General features: G+C 43.1%; 1 protein-coding gene across 1 annotated transcript; it reads left to right on the forward strand.

Moving 5' to 3' along the window:
- The first annotated feature begins 735 nt into the window (after window positions 1-735).
- Window positions 736-25,698, forward strand: NDFIP1 (Nedd4 family interacting protein 1). The gene is made up of 8 exons (XM_081179887.1): window positions 736-1,061; window positions 12,693-12,780; window positions 13,829-13,959; window positions 14,147-14,234; window positions 14,712-14,836; window positions 17,305-17,371; window positions 19,346-19,451; window positions 24,741-25,698. Exons 1-7 carry the CDS (start codon window positions 993-995, stop codon window positions 19,447-19,449), a joined length of 672 nt encoding a protein of 223 aa, XP_081036013.1. The 5' UTR covers window positions 736-992; the 3' UTR covers window positions 19,450-19,451; window positions 24,741-25,698.

Consider the following 25,698-nt stretch of genomic DNA (forward strand, 5'->3'; position numbering starts at 1 on the left):
AATGTGGCTGCCATGCACCTCAGTTAAAGGGCCTGTTTCCTGCAAGCTCCATCACTGGGGCCATCACTTGAACCCAGGGCCGGATTTAGGTTTGATGAGGCCCTAAGCTACTGAAGGTAGTGGGACCCTTTATATGTCCAGCTGTCCTTTGTCAACAACAAATTGTTGCTTTTTTGTGTTGAATATATGCTATATGGTAATTTATGTACCTAATAGGTACTGTTGCTGTATGTAGGTTTTATTTTATTTGTTTTTTATCTTATATTTTGGAAATGTACATCCAGTTTTTCCTCCCTTTAATTTTTTTTGGGGGCCCCCAAGAGAGTGGGGCCCTAAGCGATAGCTTGTTTAGCTTATAGGTAAATCCGGCACTGCTTGGACCCAAGGAAGGGTGTCGTCGTTATTACTGTCCGCATTTCAAGATCAGCGGCGAAACACTCTCCTCACGCCTCATGGCGATGATAAAACGAGCTCAAGGGAGGAACACTGGCATCCGATCAGTTCACGGGATGCGAAAAGCCGCGAGAGATTTTGCGCGGTCCTTGCGGTCCAAATGAAACCAGGAGGAGAAACGAAGCCGCCAGGGATTCTTGTGTGGAAGGTTCGCGCCGCGGCCTGGGGAAAGAGCGGGCGCGAGGGCCGTCGGAGGCGCTGCTGCGCCGGGGATGGCGAGGGGGCAGCAGCACGAGAGCGGCTGCCTGGAGGAGGAGGAGGAGGAGTGTGACGGAGGAAGGGGAGGAGGACGGCGACCAGAAGGGGTTGGCGCTTCAGCAGGCAGCGGCAGCAGCAGCAAGTGACCTAGCTGGCTGGCTGCCGCCCTCCTCCTCCTCCTCGGCCAAGACCAGCCCCGGCAGCGCCCATTCGGGGACGGGAGTTCGCGTGAACCGTCCCCAGTGGGGCCCCCGCCTGGTCTCTCTCCCTCTCTCTGCGCCCGGCACTCCAGGCTAATTCTCTCCCGCCTCACTCAGCACGCTCGCTTCTTGCCCAGCGCCATGGCGGCGGCGGCGGCAACAGCAGCAGCAGCAGGCGAGCCTAGCAGCGGCGGCGGCCGATACCAGCAGGTGAGGAATGCGCTGGGCAAGACGGAGTACGGCAGCGCCGAGGCTTCTTAGGCCGCGGGAAGCGAAACGAAGAAGGAGCTTGTGGGGAACTGGGGGGGGGGGAGGCTGGTTGTCTACGATCCACATTGAAGACGTGGAAGCCGAGTCCGGAAGGAGCGGGGGAATCGCTCTCTGCTCTCCCCCCCCCGTCACGGGCCTAATCTTGCTTTTTTCCCTATCTGCTCCAGAACAGCCCCCCCCCTCTCCAGCTGCTGCTGCTGCTGCTGCTGCTTGGGCCCTTTATTTGCGGGGCCGTTTCATTTGTTTTCCCACCCCCTTGCTTCGGATCGCCCACCCCGGTTCCCCCTCCCCTTGCTTCTGAAGGCCAGAAGCGGAAGCCGCCCCGATGAGAAGACGGCGGGGAGACCCTTTGGCTCCCGGGCTCCTCGGGGATACGAGGCCCTAAGTTAAGCCTCCCTTCGCTTTGCTGGGGAGGGACGGTGCTTTTAAGATCAACGAGTTGCCCGGCTGCCTTCTCATTCCCACCCTCGACAGTCGGGTCATTAAAGGCAGAGTAGCAGGGGGTATAAGTGCCCCCCCCCGGCCTTTCAGTGTGTACTTGCTTATTATACGGGGATTTTAACCATCCTCGATTGCCAATGATGTGGAGATGGCTTGGTAGTTATCCCGAATTAATTGACATCGAGTACAATGAAAAGATCCTGAAAGCAATTCGATCCTGGCGTTTGTCACCTCCACCCCCCGCTCGCCAATCCCGAGTTTTCCAATGTAAGCAGTGAAAATCCAGCAGCACCAGTTTGCGGGCGTTTGTTGTTTTTAGGTTAAGGGGCGTTATGCATTCCTATGATCCTTAAATGTTCACAATGTTGAGATGTAAACACAGCCTCCCAGCCCACCTTGTGCCAGGGTTTTCCAAACTTGGGCCTCCAGCTGGTTTTGAACTACAGTTCCCGTCATCTCTGACCACTGGTCTTGCTAGCAAGGGATCATGGGAGTCGTAGTCCAAAAACAGCTGAAGCCCCAGGTTTGGGAAACCCCAAAACACTCTTGAATGCCAGCATTTGGGATTGTGTTTTCTAATTCCAAGATCTCTTCTGTCCAAAACTCTGAAGACAATACTGAACTAGTTTGACCAGTGGAATCAGTACACAGTAGCTTCCTATTTTGATTAAATTTGCAAAAGCAAAAGTTGACATTTGCAGAAAAGAATTGGTGGTGGGGTGGCATTCCGTGGATAGTTATACATTTGCAGCATATTTCCTCTTCATGGGAATTACAGAATTTCCAGTGCTTCAGTAAATTTAGTGCTCTGAAAAGGCCCAAACTGTCCCTGGGATGCCTTTGTTTATGCTTTCCTGAGTGCAGTTGGTGGGAGCCAAGAAGAAATGATAGTTGTTAGTCTTTGTTTGCAACCTAAATATATGGAAGCAGGGAGATTTCAATAAGTGGGTATCTTCCCACTAACAACCACATATAAAAATAACGATGCGGCTTTTTGTTTTTACTTTACTCTTGTTTTAATCGGTTGGTTTTATGTTTTGAGTTGACCCTTTCCCTCTTTATTCCTGGACTGAAAATTTCAAGGCAACAAATGGTTTATTAGTGCCTTTTTGAGGACATTTTTTGGGGGCTGAACAAATAATTACTCATAATTTGCTTACTCAGCAGTTTCAGATCCCTATTGAAGGGAGTCTTGCAAGCAAAGCTAGATTTCTCAGGTTAGAAGGAGGGAATTTATTTTATTTGGAATTAATGCTTATACATGTAGTTTAGCATACAGTATGCTAGGCCTAAAAATGACACTGTCTTCCTTGCAGCGACATAAAATTTAGATGTGTCTGATGAGTGATTTATGATTAGCTCTAGAAGACATGCATTTCTGTGATAGCACATGGCCTTTTAACACTCTTAGTTGTGTGGTATTTTGTTAGAGCACATGATTGTTGGCACTAGATGACATTGTTGGAAAGAGAGATAAGCGCTCTTCCCTCCTAATATGAGCTCTAGCTGTGTTAGCACCCTATGCTCAAAATTATGGAATTTTTCAGATTTAATTAATGTATTCTACTTTTTATTTCATTTCTGCAAATTCTGTAAACAGGCCCCACACCCCATATGTTCAGCCATGTTTCACCAGATGAGGATTTGAGTTTGAATTTATAAATTTAATTTGTTAGGATTCTGAGAACAGTCTCCAGACTACATATTGCCCACCACCAGCATAAATGATGGTCCTAACATTACACTTTGTGAGGGAAACATATTAAAATTTTCAGGACAGAATATTAGTTACTAACAATAATTAGTATCAGTGAACGTGAACATTCTGGACTACTTTGTTTTTTAGTTACTTGCATATTCTGTTCAAGGAACTTGGCAATATACATGGAGTTTCCTCTTAATTTTTTCTTACAATAACTCTGTGATGTAGGTTATGCTGAGAGCTAGTTACTGATCTAAGGTCACCAAGTGAGTGTTATGGTTGTATGGGAATTTGAACCTATGTCCAATTCCCAGCAATGTCTACTACATTACACTAGATCTTCTACCAAATCATGCAGCACCTCATAGTATATATTTCAGATTTTGATTTTGTATAGCTGTTTCTTCGACTTCCCTGTTGTACCTCAGATTTGGGCCTCTCAAGTGGAAATAAGATGTTTGACTTATCTGCAGCTTATACAGTTCATACTGTATTGTTGTTAAAAAAGATCCAAGAGGTTATGCATTACATATAGTTTTATTGTTAAAAATGATCCAACAGGTTATACATTTCATATTCTGTGGCTGTTAAAAAAGCTCTACAATTTGTACAATCAATAACAGTAAAATTGATTAGGTGTTATCTTCTTTCATTAGTGGTACTTAGCAAAGCTTAAAAAAATAGGACTGCTTATCCTGTAGTTGTTTTCCTACCATGCTTACCTGTCGAATTTATTACAATTTTTAAAATGTAAAATGTACCCTGTTGGGTTGAACGCTACTAAAATTTCTGGAGAAATTAATGTGAATAAGGACTTGCTGCTGGTGCGTGAAAAGCCCAAGTAAATGTGATATAGGGTACAATCCTATGGTCCCTCACAGGGTGTCCTGAGGGTGAGCAATGGGATTTTGGAAATCTCCTCTGTGGGAAGAGTAGAAGGCCTATTCATTGCAACTGTAGAAAACTGCAGCTGTCTCTCTCCAGTGGCGGAAAGGACAAAAAGGAGACATGTTGGGGATGGATCAGAGGAGGTTTTGGATCTTTATTTTCTCTCCTGTGGTATGCAATGGGATGAAAAAACTTGAATAAAGAAAGCTGTTGACAGTAGGTGTGGGGGGTAAAATATCATGTGCCCTTCACAGCATCAGCCTGGCAAGGTTTGGGATTTGGCAGTTCACCCAGCCTTGATTGCCCCTCCCCAGACCAGGTAGGATTATTCTGAAAACTTAAACATATTATAGAATTAGCCACACTGAATTCAGTTATTTTATAAAAACATGCAGTGTGATGATGGTAAGTTTCCATTTTAACCTTTTAATGTTGCACAGTCAAATTTCCATGGTGTTTTAAAAGATCATACAATCAAAATTACCAACCACCAGAGCCTTGATAAAAGCTTGCATTGAAAAGAGAGAGAGAGAGAAATGAAGGAAAAGGAAAGAGAGGACAAAACACAAATGCGATTTTGTAAATGTGTGGCCCTCCAGAGGTTGTTGGACTCCAACTCCCAACAGCACCAGCTAGCATGACCAATCGTCAGGAATGATGGGAACTGTAGTCCAACAACTGGAGAGCCGCAGGTTCCCCCATCCCTGGAATTAAACATCAGTGTTCACAATTCAGATTTCAGTATCAACCAGTTCTACAGAATTTTGTGATTCCAGAATATAGTGTACTACAAGCAGAGTAGAGCAATTAGATCTCATTTGATTGCAAGATGACCAAGTCCTGCCAAAATGATGTACTCGCAAAGAAGACACATGCTGTTCTTACACCACAATCCTATGAATGCTTGTGGCCCATGTGAAGTAGGTACGCATAGGATTGTCGTTCAAAATGTAGCAGATATTTAATATGTTAATATCCTAGTAGGAATGACCTTTTAAACTGGGGTGGGGTGGGGGTATTTTTTTTTTTTTACTATGTTACATATATTTGTGTTTTTATATTGTAAACTGCCCTGTGATCCTCAGATGAAAGGTGGTATAGAAATTAAAATAACAACAATAACAATGGTTATATATCCAATTTGATTTGTCAATGATAAGTTCAAGTTGGAGCAAGTGTAAAGAACTAGAATGAGTGCAGGACTGATGTGAGGCCCACATCCTCAGGCTGAGGCAGCATAGAAGGGTGTGCTGAGATATCCTCACAGAGTAGACTGACTCATGAGGTGTCCGAATCTGAGGTCTCTTCAGGCAACACTGGGATCCTGAACATGGCAGTGGGCTGCCCACTGGAAGCCATCACTCTTCTGCCACTCACTTGCTTGGATGTAATTCCTTATTGTCAGTGACTGGCATAGTACACATTTAAACTTCATAACAGTTTTAGTACATATAAAAGCAACTGATCTTTACAGATCATTTGGAAGGTAATAATGTGGAATGATTTAAAATAGTGTAGAGGCAACATCTGGGGATGAGGTACCTAGATGTTTCAAAATGGCTGAATAAATGTATGTTGAAAAATGAAAGGCATCGGCTAGAAAATGACAAAAGATGCTGGTAGGACTGGTGAAATGAGGCTTTTACCGTGTGGGTGTGACCCTGCATTTATTTCAGCATTGAACAAATGACAATCTAGGTGACTTCTGCCTCTGTTTGATGTGTGTGTCTTCCTGTTGTGTCATTTAATAATCCTTAATTGGCAGCATCATGTATATGGCCTCACCTACAGGAGGTAGCGTCCATAAACTGGAGCAAATCACCTTGCTCTTCAGCAGGTATGTTTCTAAATGTAGTCATATACAGCTATGACATAAAGTGAAGAGGCACATTGATGAGGATATATGGTTCAGAAAGCTAGAGCCAATAAAGAAATGACTGGCATTAATCCTCAGATGTAATAATACATTACGTTCCTATGGACTGAGATACATGGGTTGTATTTTACATGCTTTGTTGTGAAGTGCTAATGGTGTATTTTAAACATGCCTAGTAGAGATCTTTGAGAACTCCCCTATGTTGCCATAGCAACAGGATGAGATTTGAGGAGTGGTATCTCTGCAATCTAGAGGCTCTCATGATTTGTCATTCTGGGACCAATAATTAATTTTTGTACACAAGTTAAGGCAATAGAATTCAGAAGTAGAAGCCTATGTTTAATATTCCAACTTTCTTTGATAGTTTTGGTATGAAGGCTTGCATTGTTCTAGATATGTACATAAGCAGTTGTAAGGTAATGCCTGTATTGATTCTGCTGTTGCATGTGCATAAGAGGTTTGTTGTGTTAAAACTCTTGAGGAATAATGGATTAGCTTTTACTAGAAGGAATGAAAGAAAAACATAGGTTAGGAAATATTGACCATTCTTCTAATTTAATTGAAGTTTAAATGCCAGTTGTTTGTGTTTTGTTTTGTTTTCCCTTTCTACATTGCTTTGTGAATGTGAATATAAAAATTGTAATGGCCTGACCTTTTTCTTTTCAAATAAAGAAGCATCCTAATGGCTAGTGAACCAAGTATCCATTTTCCATTCAAATAGAATAAACCAATCACAGGCTTGTTTACACATTCTAATCTGAGTAATTTGAATAAGAGTAAGAGGCGCAAATACCTAATGAAAAGGGCACATCATTTTAAAATGTCATGAATAGTATCAGAATTAAGGAGTACCTAGCAAAAAAATGTACTCAGAAATTTACGCATTTTCATATTGAGCTAGAAGGATTATAGAGCAGTCCTAAGAACAAGGTGAGTGGAAAGTGAAGTTGCAGATATTCCAGCACCTCCCAGGCCCTGGTGACTTGTCCTGGCCAAGGAATGAGATTGGGTGGGTGTTCTCTTCATTCTGGTAGTTTTTCTTCTTGTTGTTAATTCGCTGCATTGGTTTATTTTATATTGAGATTTTTGTATTGGTTCTTTGTTTGCTTGTGGGGGTACTATACCAAGTCCAGATTGGTATAGTTGATGGGCCTGGATCTTGCAGCCTCTTGGAGAAGCAGAGGGCCTTCAGATTCATTTGACTCCTGACGTCCTCTACTGCTGGACTGCCTTGTTTCAGGGCCTGCTTCTGGCAGAAGTACTGCCAGTGGTAAATTTATGCCTGCAGAGCTTCTGTGAATGGAGGTGCCTCCCTTTGATGGTGCTCCTCCCCACTGGCCGATGGGTCACTTTGAACCAATCCTAACCCCTTAGATTCAGCAGATGGGGTTTAGGAATGGTCTGTTTTGCTCTATCCCCATGTTTTAAAGGAAGCGTAATTAACTACTGGCCCATGTGCCTGATCTGACCCATCATAATGCTTTTGACAGCCTTCCTGCCCTGAATACAATTTTCTGTGGGTGCTCAACAGCAAAGCACCCTTCCCTTTTATGATGTTATTTTAACTACCATTGGGAACAGAAAAGAGCACTCCAGAAACAGGAAGGAACTCTTCCAGCCTTTCTCAACCTTGGGTCCCCAGATGTTGTTGAACTACAACTCCCATCATCCCTAGCTAGCAAGGCCAGAGCTCAGGGATGATAGGAGTTGTAGTCCAACATCATCTGGGGACCCAAGGTTGAAAAACACTGCGCGGCTGTTCCAATGTTTCATGGCCCTTTTGTTATCACCTGCACTTGGGAAACATTATAGCAAATTGGAGTGCTGCTTCCTTTTTTTGGAGCACTCTGAGCTGCTCTCAGTGATGGCGAAGAAGAGAGGATGAGCAGGGTTTGAGAAAGAACCCATGCAAAGATAAAGCAGATGGAAAAAGAAGAGTGTGCAACAAATGAAAAAAGCAGGACTAATGTGAGATAAGAAAAGAAAGGTAAGGAGGAGCATTTAAAAGTAGCAAGTCAAACTGAATGCTGCCTGGAGCCAATGAATAAAATATTACAATGAGGAAATGTGATCATAGTGACATGGGCATTACCTTAACCAGGTGGTCAGATTTTGATCAGAAGTTAATGGAGAAAGATGGAAAGGGAAGACCTGATAGTAGAATATATTGCAGTAGTATAGATCAGAAGTGGATTCTAGTCATGCCATTATTAACTGACAGAAATAACAAGAACAAAGAGAGAGCCAGTTTCGTTTTTGAATCTCTTGTAATTGGGCACTTTTACATACAAATTATGCTGTTGGAGGAGAGTGCTGTGCTGATATTTTGCCACAATCTCCGCTGGCATGCGATTCTGGAAAGGGTTGCCTTGACCCTTGGGCAGAAAAGGTTAGCCACCTCCATTTTAAAGTAAACCCACTTCACCAGTTGCAAAAACACAAAACAGTCACTATCCTGGTTACCCCAAACTTTGAGCAGGCCTTATTTTCTACCTTTCTGTGTTCCTCACCATCCAGTTGCTAATTCTCAAAAAATAAAACCGTATTGCAAGTGACAACTGGCCAGTTTTATGCTATTAGAGCAGCATTTGTTCATGTAAAAGTGTATGATATGATCTTCCTACTATGTGAATCTTTACTGTGCTAATAAGCACTTAGCTGATTTTAGATGGCTGGCATTTTTGAAAAAGAGGCTGTGTGCTTTGTCCATTAAGAGGAGGATCATTTTCATGTTGCTGGCAAGATGTAATGTTGAGTCTTGGAATTTATAGCTTGCCTCTTAATAGAACAACTGGATAGGAAGGAAGGAAGGGGCCTGTAAGGAGAGCCCATGTAACTTTCTGGACTTTGAAAAATGTATTGCATCTAAATTACCTAGACTTTGGTGCATTATAAATATCGTGGCAAAATAACAAAATTGCAGTGTATTAACAGAATAATTCAACACCACTATTATTTTACTCTCATTTTCTCCGTGTGTGTGTGTGTGTGTGCGTATGCACACATATAACTATCAGCATCGGTGGAATTTGCTTGAATAAAAAAGTAAAAAAAACTTCTTTTACTCTGCATAACAGAATTGTCAGCATGTTTTCTTGGTTGTTAATCTCCACCTTTCCTCCTTCATTCTGTCATTCTTTCTATCTGATATTATTATGTCACCTTTTCAATGGTTTCCCAGGGTTGACCCTTAAATCTTAAATGATCTCCCCACCCCCACCCCGTTCGCCTCCAGCATGCCTTTCCTTCTTGCATCTAGAATGCAAAAGCGGCAGTTTTCCCATTTCTCTAGGGGAATTACCTTAACCATGTCTGTGGCATTTCTTCTTTCATTGCGTGCACGGCCTCAGATTTCATTCTCACTTCTTTCACAGGTTCTTCTGACTGTTTCTTCCTGTTCACAGAAATATATTCAAAGTAATCACTTCTCATTTATCTAATGGCTGTCCATTTTTTTGCAAATGTATACAACATGTAGCTGCTCCAGTACCATAACTCCTGTCCCTCATAGCTATCTATCAGAGCCATAGACTAAAGTTAATGATTGCAACTGGTGGTCTGCAAGCCAAGTCCTGGTCTGCCATTTCCCATCTGCAACCACCTTCCCCTCTCACCCCTCCCTTATTTTTCTGCCACACCATCGTTGCTCTTTTTGGGTGGTGCAGGAAGTAGAGATGATTTCCAGCTTAGCAGCAGTCTTCCATGTTCTTCTGGGTTAACTGGAAGCTGAGAGGGGGAAGGAAACACCATCCCTAGGCTTGCAGTTTGAGAGGCATGGCCTTCCACTTCAGCCTAGTCATTCCACAATTCTTGCTGCAAACAATTGCTTTATGCCAGGAATGGTTGACTCAGACTGCTCTCTGCTCCTGTGGTGTCACAGGCTTTGGTGTGCACCTTGAGAAGGAAGGGAGGCAACCAAACCCATCCCTCCTTCACCACTGTCACCAAGCAGTTCCTATTTTTCTTTAATTGGGCCAGTATACTTCCTTTATTGAGAAGAGTCATATGGCACTTAAGTGTGAGGTGAATAACAAGTTCTCAACCGAAGTAAACTGTTCTTTTACCTCAGAGTTTTTGTAAAGCATCAGACAAATAATTTTTTGGAAAACTATTTTAGAGAAAAGAAAACTAGTTTAGCATTTTGCTTAGTAACCTATAAGAGCATATAAAAAGAAACACATAAACACATCCAACTATTCTAGAGACTGTTTTTCTAACCAAGCCAATACTTAACAATTTACAGTGGTGCCTCGCAAGACGAAAAGAATCCGTTCCGTGATTCTCTTCGTCTAGCGGTTTTTTCGTCTTGCGAAGCAAGCCCATTGACAGAGTAGAGGATTAGCGCTATTAGCGCTTTTAGCGGCTTATCAGCTTATTGGATCAGCTGATAAGCGGCTTAGCGGCTCAGAAAAAGGGGGGGAACCCCGCAGGAACTCGCAAGACGTTTTCGTCTTGCAAAGCAAGCCCATAGGAGATTTGTTTTACGAAGCACCTCCAAAACGGAAAACTCTTTTGTCTAGCGAGTTTTCCGTCTTGTGAGGCATTCGTCTTGCGGGGCACCACTGTATACTCTATAGTTGAGTTTCTAGGTCTCTTGGCATCCTTTAAAGCTATCTAGGTCTCTTCGCTCTTTCTCTTCAATTCTTCAACCACAGCTCTTCAGCTCTCTCCCTTACTATTCTGTAGTTTTACTTATATACATCATTTTCTGTCCCCTCCTAACCTTTTAACCAAATCAGAAGGAGAATTGAGTCCTAGTTATATTTCTGTTTCTCCTTAATTGCTTACTCGCTAAATGTTGGGTCCTTTGTTAAATACTGCAGTCAATATAGGCTGTACAGTGGTGCCTTGGGTTACATACGCTTCAGGTTACATACGCTTCAGGTTACAGACTCCGCTAACCCAGAAATATTGCTTCAGGTTAAGAACTTTGCTTCAGGTTGAGAACAGAAATTGTGCTCCAGTGTTGCAGCAGCAGCAGGAGGCCCCATTAGCTAAAGTGGTGCTTCAGGTTAAGAACAGTTTCAGGTTAAGTACAGACCTCCGGAACGAATTAAGTGCTTAACCCGAGGTACAGTGGTGCCCCGCAAGACGAATGCTTCGCAAGACGAAAAACTCACTAGACGAAAGAGTTTTCCGTTTTTTGACTCGTTCCGCAAGACGAATTTCCCTGTGGGCTTGCTTTGCAAGATGAAATGTCTTGCGAGTTCGTTTCCTTTTTCTTAAAGCCGCTAAGCCGCTAATAGCCGTGCTTCGCAAGACGAAAAAACCGCAAGACGAAGAGACTCGCGGAACGGATTAATTTCGTCTTGCGAGGCACCACTGTACCACTGTAGTTAGAACAGACAACGCTTCCCTGAGTTAGAATGTAACAGGGAGCTGTGGAAAGTTCTAAAATGAAAGTGGAAGCTTTTGTTCTCCTCCTTCCATATATGGAGGAAGAGGGGAGAGAGTGCCCAGGATTAAAGTTCACACAGGCTCTTCATCATAACAGAAATTATATCTGAATCAGCAGTTAAAACCTGCACTTGGGCACTCAGGAAGTTGCCTTCTGCTGAGTCAGAGCTGGTCAGCCTAGCTCAGTATTGTCAACACTGACTGCTAGTGGTTATCCAGTGTTTCAGGCCAGGAGTCTTCTTTCCCACACCTACCTGGAGATGTCAGGCATAGAACATGGGATGTTTTTCATGCAAAGCATGTGCTCAGCCACTGAGCTACAGCTTTTCCTCTAAGGGCCCCTTCAGTGTAAAAGAGAACATTCCCTCCTGAATGTAAAATAGAGAACTATGGGGAGAAATTACACACTATTCGTTGCCTTCTATGGTTGTGGACATATAATCCAGGAGATACGGTATTGTAACTCCCCAGATCCATAGAGGCAATATTTATTTATTTAAACAAATCTGTGGATGACCTTTTACTCCAGCTATCTGAGTTCGTCAGTGTTGTAGAATATTTGTGACCCTTGCCAACCAAACAGCATGGGCATTTACTCTCTATCTCATGGAGAAACATTGTTTTGCCATTGCTTTTTAACAATTCTGGATACCTACAGCTCCATTCTATGCATGTTACTAAGTCCCAGTTTATTCAGTGGAAGTTAACTTTCAAATAAATATGCATAGGGTTGTAAACTTAGACTTCAAGTATATGATCTTGCTCAGGATCCTTGCGAATGTACAAAAAGAACTAACCATACTTCTTTTTGTAAGTACCTTGGTCACAATTCTGTTGCACAAAGATGCATGATCTGTTTGGTCAAATGTTCTGGATTATGCTCCCATGTTATATAAAGACTCCGTTGAGTTGCAAATCAGTACATGTAATTGCTACAGTAGCCAGAAAGTATGCATTCTTGTTTAGGAAAAGTATAATTTTAAACTGGAAACTTGACTCAGTTATATAAATTTTCTGGGAGGGGAACTGGCGAGTTAAATCGTGATTTAAATCATTGATTAAATGTTCTTAATTTATGAAACATCTATACACCATTTAAAACATTTTAAAGTATGTTTATTAATAGGAAGAATACTCTGTTGGCATCTAATTTCTGCAGCCACAGTTGAAATTAATCTGACTTCTTTTTATCTATGCCTTTAAGATAAAATATGTGCACTCTTCATCTTGTCCTTGCCATGTTAAAACCAAAAATGTCTCTGTTTAGTTGCAGAATGAGGAGGAGCCTTGTGAGAACCTGCAGATTGTAAATGATTTCCCACCACCTTACAGCAGCATTTCTGGGGAGAACGCAGGTATTTATTTATTTTTTAAATGCTCACTGATTTTCATTAGTTGATTATCATTGCTAATGGTTGGAAGGATAGCAAAGTTATGTGCAGGCAACATAAATTCATGGGAAAATAATGTGATTTCATAAACCACCTTTCTTGGCTCAACTTACATTCCTGAGTGCTCTGTCTTAGCATAGAGAGGAAGGTAGCATTTCATTCTGTTGCCAATTTATATTATACTGCATTTGTGGCTGTAAAACTTGATGCTAATGGTGTGTGTATCAGGAAAGGGAGAGGGAGAGTTTTTTTGCAGCTGGGTGACTGGTCTGCTCTACGTAGTGTTGTGGACCCAAAAATTCTGTTGCCACCTCTGAACATACTTTGAAACCATGGATAATTATTCCTTGCTGCTTGCAGAGTGCATCTTTCTCCAAGTCTTCATTATATCTGTGAGGATTCTGCAGACATGCTTCGGTTGTGCTCAGCTGTTATGACAGGCTATGATCATCCTGCAAAGTTCCAAGCCATCTGGGTTTCAAATTGGCACCTGGGAATATATTTGCATGCAGTGTAGAATTAATAAGATGAATCAAAACACCATAATCTACTTCTAAGTGACACTCATTATATGATTATGTTCATCATTTACATCAGCCTCGCCTTGACAACCTTGCATTTTGGAAAGCAAATTAACACTGATTTGTCTGACGAGGTTGTGCACAAGGAATCCTGCTTTATCCATTTCTATGCCTGAATAAAATACCATAGAGCAGGGGTGGCTGATCAGTGACTTTCCAGATGCTGTTGGACTACAACTCCCATCTGCCCCAGCCAACCTAGCGAGGGGTCAGGAATGATGGCAGCTGTAGTCTAGTGCCATCTGAAAGGCCACAAATTAGCCACATTATGTGCCATAAAGCTGGGTTGCTGCCATACACACGATACTTGCACTATAATCATTTCATCTATCTTTATTTTTTTATTATCAGGAAGAAATATTAGGTTGTAATTTTTAGTATGTAGGTATTCTAATAATTAACCTATCTCTCTCCTATCTATTTCCCCGCAGTGTATTTTGATTATAAAGATGAGGCTGGGTTTCCTAATCCTCCGTCTTACAATGTAGCCACAACCCTGCCTACTTACGATGAAGCAGAGAGAACCAAGGCAGAAGCTACCATACCTTTAGTTCCTGGGAGGGTAAGTGTGATGATTTTGTGTCATGTGCCTTTAGTTATGGTATCTCAACCATGCGATTTTCAAGGAAGAGTAAGCATTGACGGTAGCTGCACTTTAGCTTTCTTTTGGGGGAAAGTATTGTAAACCTAATGCCGGTAAATTAGTTTGTCTGACATTTGCTACCCACCTTGAATTATTTCTGTCTTAGGAGGAGGACTTTGTGGCACGGGATGACTTTGACGATACTGACCAGCTGAGGATAGGAAATGACGGCATTTTCATGCTGACTTTCTTCAGTAAGTACACTAAAAAACACACACCTGAATCTTTGTGACAGAACTGTTAACATGATTGAACTAGCATTTTACTTTCTTTTTTCAAAGAGGTGGTTCGTCCATATAGTAGACTGTCTCACCTGAATATTGATTTTCCATGTTGATTGTGTGCTACATGCCTGCTTGGGGTGTGGTTGCTGTCCTTGCTAGTGCAGATGGGCAACTTTTATGACAAGCCAGCCGTTTCTGGGCAGAGAAGGGATTTGTCGTTACTTGGGATGCATTTTATATTGGAAAGTTAGGAATGAAACTTTCAGAAAAATGGAAGGGTGGAGTGACCATTTCTGCTTAAAAACATATGAAGTGCATTGCTGGTTCAGATCAAAGATCTCTCTAGTTCAGCACCCTGTTTTCCAGTGAGATGCCTCCATGAAGCCCACAATTGGAACAAATTGAAATCAATTGTGATTGCTGTATTCTCCCTATTTTTTTTCTTAGTGGCATTCCTTTTCAACTGGATTGGATTCTTTCTCTCTTTCTGCCTGACTACCTCAGCAGCAGGAAGATATGGGGCTATTTCTGGATTTGGTCTGTCTCTCATTAAGTGGATCTTGATTGTCAGGGTAAGTTGAGGAGTGGAAAAAGAAGGCTGCATCAATAGGCGAGTGATCTGTGTATGATAGGCATTGCAACAAATAATTCCCCAGTGAGTCCTCCCTTTGTGAAAGTCCTAAAGACAAAACATGTACAAAGCATATGAATATGTCTTTATTACATGAAGAAAATGCATCTTCATTGAGTTACTAACCCTGTGTAAGCATTCTGAAATTCTGAACACCATGATCTTTGAAACCACCAAACATGATTTTTGAAATGGAAATTATGCAGATTTGCACAGTGTGCTTGTTTCAGCTAATTTGCATAGCTTCAGATTACCAAAAGGCAGCTCCATTGAGGAGTAATTGAAAAAAAAAGATATCTGCAATACTTCGCTGTGTAATTATGTGAGGTGAATGTTGTCTCAAAGGGCATGGATACTAAAATCACTCGTGTTTGGTGTAATGGATTCCCACAAATAGCTGGAACAGATTGGTTGATGTAGAGGAGCGAACAAATTCTGTGATGTGAACTTTCCATTTTTGATGTATGTAAAACTGTAAGGAGAGACTAAATGTCCTTCGGAGTACTGGCTACAGTATGCCAAAATGACCTGCCCATTTTATTGATTAGATTTTATTCAAAACTGCAATAAAAGTTACTGGCACGGTTTGAGAACCAGTTAAAAATGTGTGTGTGTGTGTAGGTTTCTTGAATCACAGCATGGCTTAATAAAGCCAGACTTGCCTGTTGTTGGATAGATAAAACTACCGTATTTTTCACTCTATAGGACGCACTTTTTCCCCTTCAAAAATGAAGGAGAAATGTGTGTGCGTCCTATGGAGCGAAGACGCCATAGCCCCGCGACCCTCTCCCGGCTGGAGAGGTGACGCGCGGCTATGGCAGGAACCTCTACAGCCCCGTGTCACCTCTCCAGCCAGGAGAGCGCGCGCGTGGGGCTAAAGCAGCCCCCCGCGACCCTCTCCCGGCTGCAGAGGTGACGCGCGGCTATGGCAGGAGCCTCTACAGCCCCGCGTCACCTCTGCAGCCGGGAGAGCGCGCGCGGGGCTAAAGAAGCCATAGCCCCGCGACCCTCTCCCGGCTGGACAGGTGACGCACGGATATGGCAGGAGCCTCTATAGCCGCGTGTCACCTCCCCAGCCGGGAGAGCGCGCGCGGGGCTAAAGAAGCCATAGCCCCGCGACCCTCTCCCGGCTGGAGAGGTGACGCACGGATATGGCAGGAGCCTCTCCGCTGAGCCTTTCCGCTGCTCCCTGACCTGCTCTTTGGGGCTGGTGGTGGGCTTCCCCCCCGCCAGCCCCAAAGAGCAGGTCGAAAGGAACCTGAAGCCTGGAGAGTGAGAGGGGTCAGTGCACACCGACCCCTCTCGCTCTCCAGGCTTCCAAGGTAGCCGCCTGAACGCACCTTAAACGGCACCTTGTTTTAGAGCGGGAAAACAAGAGGGGGAAAGTTCTCCCCCTCTCTGTGCAGCACCTCCTGCCGCTTCACTGAAGGGGCGCTGGGCAGAGAGGGGGAGAATTTTTTTTTCTTGTTCTCCCCCCTCTAAAACAAAGTGCGTCCTATTGTCCGGTGCGTCCTATGGTGCGAAAAATACGGTACATGTGTATAACGTAGCTGTTTGTTAAGTGGTGCTTATTTAGAATTTCACTGGCCTTGTACCTTTTAATTTCTGAAGTGGAGATAGAAGAGAAAATGCCTATGTAGAAGCAATGATTTGAGTGGCTGAAAGGATTTACTGTCTGCAAAGCTTATATTCCCCGCTGGAAGTTATTGGTGTTGCAGTGAAGTCACCCAACACATTCTGTATGCAGTTCATGGACTGGTTTGTGTCAGGGTGGCGATAGTTTGAGGATGTGCAAGAAAAAAATGTGATTGAATTGATTTTTGATTTTAGAAGCCAGAGAACTCATGTTTGGTCCTTAATTGTACAGTCTTTTGTATTTCAGTAGTTGCATTTTGCACATGCAGGAGCTTTCTGTTTTTGGCCATTAAGCACAGTATTGTGGATTCTTGATTTACAGCCGCTCTTATGGATCTCAGGCAAAGAAGCTCTTTCACAGCACCTGCCACCTTAGAATTCCTCATCCAGAACAGGTTCTGAGATGAGCTTTCCTACTGGCCAAAAGGACACTGTCTTGTCTGGATTAAGTCTGACCTTGTTAGCATACATCCCAGACCATATCTGGAGAGTTACCTCTTCACATAGAGATTTTTCGGATCATGTCCTTTCACCATGCAGTATTAATTTTTGCAGAGATTTAGGAGCTTAACCCTGAGTTACTGGTGGAATGTGTGTATAATTTTACAAAATTTACATACTGCTTAATTATTATACTAAACAGTTTACAGAAGAAATGTGTGCAATAACAGTAATTTATCCAGCAATAACTGCTGCTAGTAACAAAATGCCAGTGCAAAAATCCTGCAACTACATACTGATTGACCTTATTCTCCCCCCACTTTTTTTTTTTAGTTCTCCACCTATTTTCCTGGTTACTTTGATGGTCAGTACTGGTTGTGGTGGGTGTTCCTTGTGTTAGGTAAGTGTTAAACGTTCATTTCAGTTTTTACCTTAGGAATTGTGCATGAACCTGCTCATATCTAGTTGTTATTCCTTTCTTGTAATAATGATTGTAGTGTATTTTTAATGTTGATTTCAGAAAGGGGCTTTTCTGCCAGTCTTTTAGGTTAGTTCCTATGCTGGCCACTTGAGAGAACTTTGGCAGATTTTTGAGATGTTCCTTTCAAGGAATCCTGCCATCTAGTGGACATTTCATTCTTTGCAATAAGAAACCCACAACCTTGTTTGACTGTGGAAAATGACAGGTACAGTGCTGTATCTGTCTCTCCTCACCCCTGAAGGATAATAGCAACTCTGGGAGTCGTGGTAATCGGGGGGGGGGGGAATAATGTAGTGCTCAGATCCTGCTTGCAAACTTCCCATAGGCATCTGGGCACTATGAGGACAGATGGGCCTTTCGTTTGATCCAGCAGGGCTTTTGTTCAGTTCTTAAAACAACACAGGAGGAAAGAATTAAATACCCTCTGTGATCAAATTGGCATCCACACCTGACTTTTTGAAATAAAGAAGAAAAAAAGTGGGAAATTTCTTCCACAGGTCTGTTGGGTCACAGTTTAGCCCTCATTGACTTGGAAAAAACATTAGTGATGTTAACTATTTAGGAAGAGCGGCTTTTTCAAAACGGAGTAAATCTGTCAGTGGTGGGTCAGATCCTCTCGGGAAGCTGGCAGGATGTATTTATAACAGGCTTAGAAAAATGAACACCACAGATTTAGAAACGAGTTCATGATGATAGCTGTGTGGTTAAATAATAGTGTGAAGAAAACCATAAAAGGCAAGAAAGCTTCCCTTAAAAAGAAGAAGTCTTGCCAAAATGAGAACAAAAATTATTCCTAATTCCAGCAAATAAATGTGTCAGGCAAGAAAAGGGGGGAAATGGGGAGAAAGTTGGTAAAGGCATGAAAACAAATATTTCTTCAACTACATCAGGAACAAGGAACTAGCCAGGGAAGCAATAGGAACTTTGGACAACAGAGTTGTGAAAGGAAAATTAAAGGGGGACACAGAGATGCTCCCATGGGTACAAACATGAGCCTCAGGTTCACTTCCCCTTCCCCACTATGCATGATGTGGTGAGATTTAAAACTTCCTTTTCTGATTTGTAAGAAACTGTTGTTTGTCATTGCATTAAAACCTGGGTTGTTTGTGACTCATTAACAAAGCATGGTTTGAACAAACCACCCTTTGCCAGGTTTGGATGCACTTTCTTCTAAACAGGGCATGGAAACTTTCAGTATATTCTCTCACTCAAAACAGTGTGTGGAGCATGCAAGGTTCATAACCATAAGCCATAGTAGGTCCAGATAGTGTGAACCCAAGAACTTTTGCTCAAAATTGAAACTGCTGAATTTTCAATGACAGTATACCACGTCATTAAACTCAGCCTCCTGATGAGAGGAATGAAAGGTACATTAGCCAAAGATGTACAAATGTGCTTCTGATCATGGCCACCTGATCCTTATCAGAGGATTGGAAGGTAACCAATATGATATCCCCTTCCTCAAAAAAAAGAAGGGACTGAGAGGGAAGGGGAACTGAAGAAATAACAGACCCTGTCATGCTAACCTTTTTTCTAAAGTTGGTTAAAAGTCATTTTGAAGCTGGAATTATTAAGCAAATAAAAGAACAAGTTTTTCAGTCAGCATGGCTTCTATAAAGGGAAGTCCAGTTTAGCAACTTTTTCAATTCTTTGAGAGTATCAACAAACATATAAGTGGTTCAGAAGATATATGGTTGGACATCCAAAAACATTTTGAGAAAGTCCTTCACTGCAGGTTCCTGGGTAAGTGTAGCAGTGATTGGATAAGAGAATGGGTAATCCTGTGGACCAATAACTGGTTAAACGAGAGGGAACCAACTGTAGGAATGAACCTTGCCTTTCAGAAGAATGGAAGATGTGTATGTGAAATATAACTCTGTTATTTTTTGTTAGGGTTTCTCCTGTTCCTCAGAGGATTTATCAATTATGCAAAGGTTCGGAAGATGCCAGATACATTTTCCACTCTTCCCAGGACTAGAGTTCTCTTTATTTACTAAAGGTAATTCTCTGGGGAATCTACTTTAATTCTTTGTGTTTCTTTGCTTGATTTAAAAAGCAGGACATCCCACACCCTATATACCGTCTTCAGTGTCGTTCACCAAATAGGAGTGGCTGATTTATTTTATTTGTAGAGCACCATTTGCTGTTATGATCCTAGACACGTTTTGAAGTCCCATTGATTTCAGTAGAAGTCACTTCCTCCAACTTCTAATGTGCACTAATTGGTAAATTGGTATTAAATTATACCAATTTAATACCAGTTATACCAATTTAATATTAAATTATACTAAATTATACCAATTTGAAAGGACACATATGATAACATTTCTTTCATTTCCCTTTTCCTGGAATCTGGGTAGTGTCTTACAGGAAACCCTTGAGTTTATTTATTTTATTACATTTATATATCACCTTTTCTTCCAAGTTGCTCAAGTTGCTTTACATGGTTCTCCTCCGCATTTCAACCACACAACAAACCTGTGAGGTATTTTAGGCTGAGAGATATGAACTGGCCCAAGGTCTCCCAGTGGGCATCATGGGTGAGTGGGGATTCGAGCCCTGGTCTCCCAGATCAAGAATTGCTAGAGCGGTAGCCTTTTTAGAGTCTAGGATCTTAAATGGTGGAGCAAAACCCAAGGAAGGCATGGGATACAGTGGATTCTAGTCCATGAACGCTTATGCCACAATAGATTCCAGATTATTTGTATTCACTATGACTCATCACTGTACTTTGGATTGTCCACCATTTGGTAGCCAAGCCCAAAACCAAAAGTCTCATATGGATGCATTTTGGCTTGCCTGCTGCTGAAAGTGGCCATGAGGTGATTGATAATATCATCATTTATCAGTTTTCGACCCGTAAGTAGTAGCAGTTGCCAGGACATTGTCCTATTTGCCTCTGCGTAGTTCTTTCCTTATTTCAGATATTGTGATATATCACAATGTTTAACTGGTGATATATCGTGATATTGAAAACCAGTTATTGCCCTGCCCTAGACCAGTGTTTCCCAACCACTGTTCCGCGGCACACTAGTGTGCCGCGAGATGTTGCCTGGTGTGCCGCGGGAAAAATTAAAAAATTCGATTTTTTTTTTTAAAAAAGTCAATTTTTCGATTGGGGCGCCGTCACTAGATGACCCCTGGGGTTCCCTCCCTCCCTCCCGCTCTGCGCCTCCCTCCTCCTCCTCCTCCTCCTCCTCCTCCGGGGAGGCCCTTCCTGGCTCTCGGCCAAGGCTTGGCGGCTGCCACTCACTCACTCGCTCGCCTACCCGTCCCTCCATCCCTGCACCCGGCCTCTCCCCCTCCGCCCCCGGCGCGGGGGCTGCCGGGATCCGTAGTCCCCTCACCCTTGGGCTCCGCGCCCGCGCGGGGTGCGCGAACTACGTTTCCCAGCGTGGCCTGGCGGGCCGGGCGTTTTGTTTGAAGCGCTCTTCTCCCGGCCTTGGAATGAGCGCAGCGGCGGCAGCCGGGCGGGCAGGGGCTCTTCCGCGCAGACCCCGCGCAGCCTGCCTGTGCCCCCGCAGAGATCGGGCGGCAGGATGGAGCCCGGGGATCCCCGCGGAGGCGGAGCGGCGGAGGCGGAGGCTGCCCCCCAGGTAGGGCTGCGTCGGGGGGGGGGTTATTTTTGCAATGCTGCATCCGCGCCGGAGGGGACGCATCGGACCGCGGGGAGACCCCTTGGCGGGCGTGCAAGGCAATGCATGCGTTCAGGCGTTGCATGGAGTGCAGTGCAATGCAATGGCAACGCGGCGCCCTGCATGCATGCATGCAACTTCCACCGGCGCTCCGGACTTGGCAGGTGAGGGGGGTCCCCAGTGGGCGGCAGAGAGAGCCGGGAGGGCGAAGGGGAGCCGGGGGGGAGCAGCGCTGCTCCCCGAGCCGAGCCCGGGGGGAAACTTCGGCGTCGTTGCGCCGGGTGTTGGAAGCGGAGGCTGGCGGGGGCCCCTCACCTGCAAAACCTGGTCGCCTCTCATATATTTCATGCATTGCATTCATCGCCCGCTTTCTCCTCCAAGGAGCTCCCGGGGGCGCGCGTGGTTCTCCCCGTGTTATCCTCGCAACAACAGCCCTGCGAGGTGGGTCAGGCGAGTGGCCCAAGGGAGCACCCAGGGATTGTCCTGGCCAGGTGGGGTGATTTGAACCCTGCTCTCTGCCCGGTCTTCGTCCTCATTTAGCCCCCACATGTGCATGACTGTGCATGACTGAGGTTTCCCCCCCTTGTCTTGGCTATGGTGTGAGTCTGTGCTGTTAATTAATGGGGTTCTGCCTTCAGAGAAGATGAGCCAGCCCTCAAGGAGGTGATTATGTAATTTGCTAGCAATTCATGTCCCTCCCGGCGTGACGCTGCGCGCTGACGTCACGGGGCTGTAATGGTGGTGTGCCTCGAGATTTTTTTCATGAAACAAGTGTGCCTTTGCCCAAAAAAGGTTGGGAAACACTGCCCTAGACACCACAAAATTTGACGTGGGAATCTCTGTATGCACCTGCCAAGCAGATGTTGAGTGCTGGGTTAGAAGGGCCTAGAAGCTGAGAAAAGAGTACTGTACTTAGTTCAAAATATTTGAAAGACATGCCCTTGCCATTCCATAGAAACTGTTACCCTGGAGAAACCTGGAGATATTCTGTCCAGGACAGTAGTGGAAAAATGAAAGTTTCAACTGGATGTTATTAAGCATGCATCCTATAAAACGGAACCTTAGCTTTCCCTTTCCACTTTTCTTTTTAGCTGGCCAGCAACCGCACAAGCTGTAAAAGGTTTGCCTTTCCTTCCAGTAGTTAATGAGATACATGGCTAGACCACACACAGAAAGAAGATTTCTTTAGCAGTGGTGGGACACTTAAAAACACCAAACCCAACCACCATCATGACATGGGCCATGTAAGAAACGCAGTTGGCACCCACCACATTAGAACATTTGAGCTGGAAAAAGCTATTTAAAAGAGAAATGCTCTGTGGTTAGGGTTTCTTTACTTCCTTAGTAAGGTTTGTGGTGTCCTCTGTAGTCCTTTTGGATCTGAAATTCACACTGAATTACAAACTTCCCTGCTCCTATGTTTTTTTTTCTCAGTTCCAATGTTAGAAACACCATTAACTAGTAGGCCACTCTTGTTCTTTTGCTCTTGCTGGAACCATTAAATATAATTTTTATCTGAATGTAGCTTTTTCATGCGACTTTTTTTTTGGGGGGGAGAGGGGGAATCGTTATCTTCTTAGCCTAACCTACCTCACGGGGCTGTTGTAAGTACAGAATAAAATTGGGAGAGCCATGTACAGATCTTTTTGCTCCTTCAAGGAAAGGGGGAATTGAAAGGTAATAAGAAATAATACGTTGAAGCTGCTTGGTTCTTTATAACAAATTTCACAGGACTAGAAAGATGACTAGTTATTTGAAGTGCAGTATAATCCTGGGCATGTTTACCCTGAAGTAAGTCTGCCTCAGTTCCATGGAGCTTACTTGAAAGTAATCTTAAGTAGAATGGGAGGCTTGACCTTGTGCTCTTGGGGGAGGCCGTTGGCTGGTGCATATGCAACCATAGTTAAGGGCTTAGGAGCCAGCCACAGGATTGCATGCTTCCTATGTCTAGTCTGTCCTTGTTCATACACAAAATCACCCAGCCTCTCTTAATTCTTGCTTAACAGCACAAAGCAGTGTATTCTAATAACTCCTTCCCCCCATATACCCCTCCCCACCTTTTTCCCTGACAGGGACTCAAGGTGGCTTACAGATAAAAAGAAAACTAAAAACATAGAAATAATAATAATTTAAAAACAATTAAACATTGATAGAATTAAAACTCTTTCATTCTCTCTCTATACACACACACACACACACACACAAAATCTTATTAAAACCATACAAATAATTATAATAAAACAGCACTGTACCAGCCCTCTCATTAGGAGCAGTCCGTTCCCAAAAGCCTGTTGGCAAAAGCCAATTTCCTTATTTTTTTGTTTCATATCCATAAGATCAGCAGGGCTTTCAGATTCCTGTCTATCGGAAATAAATGTACTGCTACTGTAATTTGTGAACAAAACACCAGATCAGCACTTTGTCCTTGTTTTTACCATTTACACTCTTGGAGGTTCTTCTTCATCTTCTTCTTCTTCTTCTTCTTCTTCTTCTTCTTCTTCTTCTTCTTCTTCTTCTTCTTCTTCTTTCTTCTTTCTTCTTAAATTCCCTGAGAACTTTAAAAGGCCTGTGGCCCTGATGACAAGAAAATGTTGTTTCTTGTAATAGTTGGTTACTCTGCCCACATCCTCCTACAGCCTAAGCAAGAACACTGCTAAGAGGTGTGCTTAGCATTAATTTGTATAAAAGTTACCCAGCCTAGCGCAGGAGGGGGAACAGTGAGCAGCCACGTATGAACAACAGTGCCGCCCTTTGCCTGTGAATGGTTCCTTTTGGAGCTACTTAAACTGGATGGTAAAATCCAGCATATCGTTACCAATCTTAATCTTTTGAAAAGGTATAAAAATTGCTTGATAATGGAAATTTACTGATTCTCCCCCCCCCCCTTATGCTAGGGATACCATATGTCTGGGAAAAACCTCTTTTTTTGGGGGGGGGGCCAACATGCCCATCTGAGTGGACTTTTACATTTCAAAGGAAATGTTGGGGGGGGGGGTTGTTTGGACTCGTAGTTGGAGGGCAGCTTGGGCTGCTCTGCAGGCCGCGGCTGCTGCCAGCCCAAGCCGGGGAAAGAGGCATGTGGGCACAGTGACCACGCCCACCTTCACCCACCAACTTCTTTCCCCAGCTCGGACTGGCAGCAGCTTGGCCTGTCCTCTTTTTTGCTCTTCAGCCCTAATTATGTAGCTCTTAGAGACACAAACTCTGACACACACACACACACACACACACACACACACACACACACACACACGGGTGTCTGCTTTTGATGTGGTCCAGATTCTGGGTGATTCTGCTAGTTTAAAGTATTTTAATTCTAAACTTAAACTCATGTAATCAAGAAGATTTCTCTCCCCCCCTCCATCCCCGGGTTAGGTTTTTTTTTGTGTGGGTGGGAGGAATAGGGTTGGAATTTATTGTACCTCTGTTCCTGTGCCATACCAGAAATAAAGTTTGACCGTGTACATTTTGTTCATCAGTCACAGAGGCACAGGAATGAGGTCAGAATTAAATGTAACAGGCAAGGTGGGAACTAGAAACAAAGGATTCAAAAACTAGTGAACAGTTGTGCATTTGCGTATGAAAAACATATTCTAAGATTGTAAACATCCTTCTCTTAGCTAAAATAGTAACTGTGCTTTTGCTCTTTTCAGACTGATGTTTTCTGGCAACATTTTCCTGCATTGATGAGTTCTCCCTTAAGTGGACACCTGCAGGAAATAAATCAAGACTCTCAACACAGAAGGAAAAAAAATAATCACCCGCTTTAAAATGAATGAAGTACTGTTGGAAAAAAGAAGCATTTCTTTCTATTTGTTTCTAGATGTAAAATTTTAATAGTTTAATGCAGAACTCCTGTAATCATTGAATCATTAGTGGCTAATGTTTGAAACGGCTCTTGCAATCAAGTCTGTGATGTTACTAATAATGCCTTATATAGTATTTGTAGTTCTTTAAATAGCATGAGCTATTGCCCTGCAGCCAGAAGGGGTCAGTCTTGCTTTTTGTTCTCCTTAAAATTGAACTTTGAATATGTTTTCTTAGTGTAAGATAAGTAATAATGCTGGCCATTGTGAAGGGGTGTTCTTGGAACTTTAGAAATTTGTTTTGACTGTATTTCTGCACATAGTATGTATCTGTTGTTAAAATAAAATGAAAACAACCTGGAAATAAAATCTACATGTACCATGTGGATGTTTTTAAGGCATAGTAGTGAAAGAGCATTAAGAAGCTGGTACAAGTATTAACTCTTGGTAGTATGTATTCAGTATTTCTTACTGTTGTACTGCACACTTTTTGGGTAGGAACTCTCATAGTATATGTTGGTGGTATCAAATTCAAAGAATTTGATAATGTGGTGTATAAAATGCGAAAGCACCTAAAATAATTTGATAATGCAGTGCATAAAATCAGAAAGCACATCGCCATTTTTGTTGACTTTAGAACTTGAAATGGTTCCTAACATAGCTGTACTTCTTGCTTTTCTAATTTCTGGTGCATTCAAATATAGATTAATGTGCACTTGTGTGATTTCTGCAAAGCAGTAATTCAGAGTTTTATTATGTTAAAACTGTAAATATAGCAGAATGTTAATAAATGTCACTTATATTA

Source organism: Podarcis bocagei (genome assembly GCF_964188305.1).
Source record: "Podarcis bocagei genome assembly, chromosome: 2".
Lineage (NCBI taxonomy): Eukaryota > Metazoa > Chordata > Lepidosauria > Squamata > Lacertidae > Podarcis > Podarcis bocagei.

Coding starts and splice junctions, on each gene's coding strand:
- NDFIP1 (XM_081179887.1), top strand. CDS start 993: ATGGCGGCGGCGGCGGCAACAGCAGCAGCAGCAGGCGAGCCTAGCAGC. Junction 1,062..12,692: donor GCGGCGGCCGATACCAGCAG/GTGAGGAATGCG, acceptor GTCTCTGTTTAG/TTGCAGAATGAGGAGGAGCC. Junction 17,372..19,345: donor GTGGGTGTTCCTTGTGTTAG/GTAAGTGTTAAA, acceptor ATTTTTTGTTAG/GGTTTCTCCTGTTCCTCAGA.